This window comes from Rhipicephalus sanguineus, chromosome 9 (assembly GCF_013339695.2).
Source record: "Rhipicephalus sanguineus isolate Rsan-2018 chromosome 9, BIME_Rsan_1.4, whole genome shotgun sequence".
NCBI lineage: Eukaryota > Metazoa > Arthropoda > Arachnida > Ixodida > Ixodidae > Rhipicephalus > Rhipicephalus sanguineus.
The window spans coordinates 32,141,012-32,147,011 of NC_051184.2; the positions used below are offsets into that span (position 1 = coordinate 32,141,012).

The 6,000-nt window shown below is 45.5% G+C and overlaps 1 protein-coding gene across 2 annotated transcripts in view; it reads left to right on the forward strand.

Moving 5' to 3' along the window:
• LOC119404925 (inaD-like protein) overlaps positions 1-5,510 on the forward strand; it is a 30,088-nt gene extending 24,578 nt beyond the window's left edge. For both annotated transcript variants that reach the window (XM_037671618.2, XM_049419120.1), the window contains 2 exons: positions 66-232; positions 1,272-5,510. In XM_037671618.2, the coding sequence (XP_037527546.1) occupies positions 66-232; positions 1,272-1,530 (426 nt within the window). In that variant the 3' untranslated portion in view covers positions 1,531-5,510. The remainder of the gene's footprint in view (positions 1-65; positions 233-1,271) is intronic.
• The last annotated feature ends 490 nt before the right edge of the window (positions 5,511-6,000 follow it).

The following is a 6,000-nucleotide window of genomic DNA, read 5'->3' on the forward strand; positions in this document are numbered from 1 at the left end:
ACTTTCGTGTTACGCCGATTCCTTTGAAAGGGAGATATTTTTCCAGACGATAACCTCGCTCGCAGAACCTGGACGGCGCCATCGTGCTGCTGTTGGGTCGGGTGCCGAGCCTCTCGACGGCCATCCAGGAGTGGGCCCGCAAGAAGGCGCAACAGAGCCTTCGCACGCGAACCTCAACCTGGTCCTCTTACACGGGAAACAACAAGGAGAAGCTGCAGATACAGAGGCCCAGGTAGGCATTCTATAGTGAAAAGAAAAATCATTTTAAACTAATCAATGTATTCCCCGAGCACTCTACTGTCGTTAACTTTGCCGTCATAGGCTACTTATTAGAAGAGAAATTGAAAGCCACATCTTTTCATGAATAAACTTGAAACTTGAATTCAACATAATGGCTTGTGTTGGCTAAATGATGGTGAGTGTCACCTAGTCTAGACTATTCACTGTAAAAATAGCAAAGCTCTTCATTATACGTTGACAACAACCCGAGTTAGTTATGCCTGATTTTTTACAGAGAAGCTGTCATAGCCTATCCTGTGCTGCCGTCCTCGCCGTCGTAGTAGTAGTAATAGTAGTATGTTGTTATAGAAGTAGTAGTAGCAGTACTAGAAGTAGTGACAGCAGCAGCAGTTGTGGTACCAGTAGTAGTTGTTGTAGAAGTAGTAGTAATAGTGGTAGCAGCAGTAGAAGCAGCAGCAGTAGTAGTAGTAGTAGTAGTAGTAGTAGTAGTAGTAGTAGTAGTAGTAGTAGTAGTAGTAGTAGTAGCAGGAGCAGTTGTAGTAGTAGTAGTAGTAGTAGTAGTAGTAGTAGTAGTAGTAGTAGTAGTAGTAGTAGTAGCAGCAGCTGTAGCAGTAGTAGTAGTAGTAGTAGCAGTAGTAGTAGCAGGAGCAGTAGTAGTAGTAGTAGTAGTAGTAGTAGTAGTAGTAGTAGTAGTAGTAGTAGTAGTTGTTGTTGTTGTTGTTGTAGTTGTTGTAGTTGTTGTTGTTGGCGTCACGCAGGACGCGTGCCTAGCAGGGGGAGTGAACAAACAAATAAATAAGACGAAATGATGATGATGACGACAATGATAATGCACGTGATCTCGCGTGCTTATAGCTTCGCTATCCGACGGTTTTCGTGGCATGGAACTGGATAATTCTTTTCTTTTTCCTCTTGCTCTATTTGTGGTTCTGTCCTACACGTCACAGCGCATCTTCAGTTTGTAACATTATACGTAGCTCGTCTTCAGAGACAACAATGTTTACTTCCCCCTGTCTCTCTGTTCGCCGCAGCCTTCCTCTGAGCAGCGAGAGCTACGTGGTGAGCCTGGGCAACTGCGTCACCTCCATGCTGGTGGCCACCAGCTCCCCGAGTGGACCGGCCTCTCGATCGAGGGAAGTGAGCCCCAGCTCGTCGCTGCGACGCTCCAGGCTCAGCATCGTCGCCGAAGACGTTCGACCTTCGAGCGGCGTCACGCGGACTACTTCGCTGGACGACGCCGCGACGCCCAGTGCTTCCGGTGTGCCCAGCATCATGGTCACAAGCTGCTGAGAGACGGTGCAAATAGCACTGCGGCCACGGTCGAATCTTCAAGATTTTCCCCTCTCGAGCCAGCGAACGCGTCAGTCTCTTCCCCGAGGATTTGGCCATTCGAGGCCCTTGGGGTTCCTTTCAGACCAAGAACATCCGCTTCCGGATACCTGCTTGGCATACACAGCGTTTCTGGTGATTCTAGTGTGGAGGACAAGCTGCCCTTTCACATCCGTTGCAAGCTACATTTTTAATTAAATCGTTCGGATCGTGAGGGGCTCGCCAATCTTACGACGACAATTTCCGGCTTCTGGATAATCAACAGAGCCCGTGAACCGCTGGACAGCGTTGGGGCTCTAAGAAGGCAGGCCCCTTAGAGAAGAGATCTTGGACCCTCGTGCGTCTGCGATGTGCAAAGGTGCAAGAACGTTGCTGCGCTTCGTGAGATGCACCAGTCAATGTGACCGCTTGTTACGAACTGGACGATTGACTTTTCTTGTTATGCCGGTGTGCGTGTCCGTGCAAGGTGTCACCTCCTTTCCTCTTCCCGGGCAGGGTATCCCACTGGACTCCGCCAGGTTAACCTCACTGCCTTTCTCCTTTAAGTTTTCTATCTCCTCTCTCTTCCTCTCTCCCTCCTTCCCTGTCTTCTGTTCCCTCTCTCTCTCTCTCTCTCTCTCTCTGGTGACATGTTCAGACCTGTTTCTGGAGTAATCTGAACTCACAGAGCACGAGGCCGCGTATCCGATTCGATAGTGAGACACTGAAAATGGTGACCCCTCGTGACCTTTCTGTGTGAATATCGTGTATACAATGGCGTACAGCGTACACCGCGCTGAGAGCAATGCCGATTGTAAATGCATGGCAGGTGCACCACCATGTCCGCTTGCGAACGCACGTGCGACACTAGGCACCGCCCGCCTCTTCTGTTCCAACTTTCAACATTGGATAGGAGATGCACGCTAACGTACAACGCAGTCAGCGTTTGTGTTACTGATGGCTACACTTTGTTGCAACTACAGGCTTCGAATCAAGCTATGCTATTGTTCTAAATGCGTAACAGCGCACGCCATTGTAACTTCCAGTGCGTTAGGTGGTTCGTTTGCAGCATTGAAAAGCTAATGCAGAGACTGGTGCACCCTTGTCTTTTGTACCATCATGTCATTCCTTACGAGAAAGCAAAATACTTGTCGGGATGGTACGCAGGCCTCTGGGAAACCTATGCGCATCACTATGGTCGGGTACAGCTTTAGAAGGCGGTGGCATTTCCACCACTGGCGGATGCACATAAGCCTGCACCAATGGGCGCTCACTGAAGAGTGACGTCATGAGACGGACAGCCAGTGATACTGAGAGCGTGGCAGAGGACATGAACGAAACTATTTCTTTAGTTGCATAGAAAATCGGCCGCCGCGCTTCGGTCATCTGTGCGGAGCCTCTCCTAACTTCTGAAGTTGTACCCCGCTATAGAAATGGATTTTCGTGTTCCATGAGTTAGCCACGCGAGACGCTCACATCAACAGTGTAAAATGTAACCGTCACTTAAATCGCTGCGATCGCGATCGCGCTACCCTGAACCGCATACGAGTCGGTCTCTTCGAATGCACAATGCGCGATAAAAAAAGTATATAGTGCGCATGAGAACGGATCATTTGTCACTATACTAACCATAAATCTGTTTTTTTTTTTTGCGTGTTTGTTTTTTTTCTTTTTTAACGTCGTCAGGGTGTGTGAGATACGATTATTCAATTTGTCGAATTATTAAGATAGACACATAGAGTAATCTCGATCTCAAGCCAAATTCGCAATGTCAGAGGGCTTTATACGCTATTCAAATTTTAAATATGCGAACTTCTCTGAAGTGACATTGAGGCCCTGAGACTTTTTTACAACTTATAAGGCACTAAACAAAGTAAAATATGAATCCCTGAGGCGCACCTAGAAATTATGACGTGGTACTCCACAAAAGTTTTTCGAGTGGGCCGAATGGCTCCTCGAGTGGTACGGGCGCGTTTTAAGTGATGTGCTCCATTGATGTGCTTGTTTGTTAATGCACGAAACGTTATTCGCTTGTGGTTGTCACACTTGTACAATGAAAATGTCTGTACATACAGTTACAGTTATTGCCATAGGCAGCTATGTTCAACAAGAGAGTTGATAACATACAGGAGTTAAGAACACGAAGTCTTCAGTTAATTCATTTCGATTTGTCGCTAAGCTGCGTGAAAAAGTAAAGCTATCTTAATATTCTTTTTGAATCAGGCTGTACAGCGAGACATATTCAGCCGATATCTTTTACAGCACTTTGTACTGTGTTTTATGGTAAAGAAAAGACACAGGAGATGGATCAGGATCACATACAGTAGAAATTATTCAACCATTTCCCGATGCCCGCTTTGGTTTTCGGTACGCATAATTTAAAACAAGCAACAGAGGCACAATCGCGTTCTAAAGGTAAGAACATAACGCGACTCAAACACTGTACTCAAATGACGCAAACAGTATCTATAGTACGCAGTTGTATGCAGTAGTATCCGTTGCTGTTGCAAGTGGTAACGCGCAACTCATAACGCCATCTTCAAAATATTATAATATATAATGGAGATATGAAGGTCGGGCTTGGTAGCAATTTTATATATCCTCAACTTCGTGACAGACAATCGCGTAGCGAATGCGTCGTCCTGCGTTGCTTCGAAACGACTGAATGCGTGAAAAAGCTATGAAAGGGCAAACTACTAAAGGAATATTGTACGCGAAAACGGACGATCCCCTTCAATTGCTATTTCTTCGACGTCCACCCTAAAAATGCAGTCTGTTCGCCAGCAGCGTTTGCAAGTTTCGTCGTAAAGCGTCACATAGCAAGCCATCTACCGTTCTTGTGAACTCGGCAGGAAAAAAAAAAAGAAAAGAGCTATCCTGTAAAACTAATTTTATGCAACAGAACCATGGTATCGTTTTTTTTTCTTTTTAGTCAAAAACGATATCCTGCTTTGAAATAACCCAAGCAGGTCTCCCTTCAAGCACTTTCTTTCAAAGAAATGCCTTGAAAGCGTGCTTCGCCACAAATATAGTCGTTCTGTGGAGAAGCCTACTTCATCCCTTCGCATGCTGCTTTTAATTTTCCCAGATACGGCTGCGTCACTCGCTAAAACACAGTTTACTTTCTTTCTCAAGCGCTTTTGTTTCGACAGAGAGCCTTCACCTCTTCGTATTGTTATCATATTGTATGCTATTATATTATATGCGACGATATATGCGATATTATATGCGATATTATATGCGTTATGATATGACGTTCAGCGGCTACGGCCCTCTCCGGGACACAGCCGCTAAGCTTCAAAGGCGTTAACATTTAGAAGAGCTGGCCCGATTGTATAGGGCCAGTATGGTATACGCAAATACTGACTTTAGTTAAAACTTTTTTGTTGTTGTTGTTGTTGTTACATACGATTTAGATTGCAGGGACATATTTGATCGTCGCTAGTCTCGCTACTACCTTCCGGTAAAAAAAGGAGTTTGAGAAGCAAAAAGTGGTTTGCAAAAAATGAACAGCCCCGATTCGTGGAAAGGCTTGAAACCCTAGCGTACATTTTAAGGCGTAGAACTCTGGAGCACATAAGCTGCACTGGTGAGAGCATTACACGTGTTTCCGTGCAGAACGACCTGTCAATTCCCGAATCAATGACATAGCACGAGGCGTCTAGACAGACACCGAGTGAACGTGAATTGCGAAAGAAAAAGGCTTGTTAAGCGGCCCTGTTAATTGACCAAGTGACCTCGCTACCCAATAGAGCACAAGTTGGTACAAACCGAAGTAATTAGTTAAAACGTCGCACGTTTCTCGATACATGTTTCTACACGAACGTAGCACTACCGAATTAGACAAATTCCGTAGACGAACTCGCATACGAAACTGAGTTCGCTCAATAGGCACTTGTACACAGTTTGAATGCCTCGTAACAGTGAGCGTTTATTTGGAGTCCTTTAAACGAAGACAAAAATATTTCAATTGCAACTAAAAAAGGTGACCGATCCAGACGACGACCATCATATGGCCAGTTTCCTTTCCTGCACGATACGCCAGTTCCTCTAAAGATGGATTTACTACTACATAAATGTATTATATCTACTTGCTGTGTGAAATAGCGAAGTTTGACAATTCCTTCACTTTCAACTTGTGGACGTCTAAATAACGAGAAGTTCAGAGATAGGGCAGTCGCTATAGGCAGCTGGTGAGTGGATCAACATCGCACAAACAGTGGGATCATGATATAACAATCGCCATTATCGTTTTGTGACGCCGCTCAATCTGCAGCCTCCGAGATGACCGAAGGAAGGAGTCCTGTGACCTCCAGTTTCGGAGGCCACAGTTTAATCCCTTTGTCGCGATAGGTACGTACCCGTGGACTGATGACTGCGCAGCCCTCCAGCGCGTTATATTATAGTAACTTATTAGTTTTTGTCTTTTGTGTGGATGTTTGTGGTGTGCGT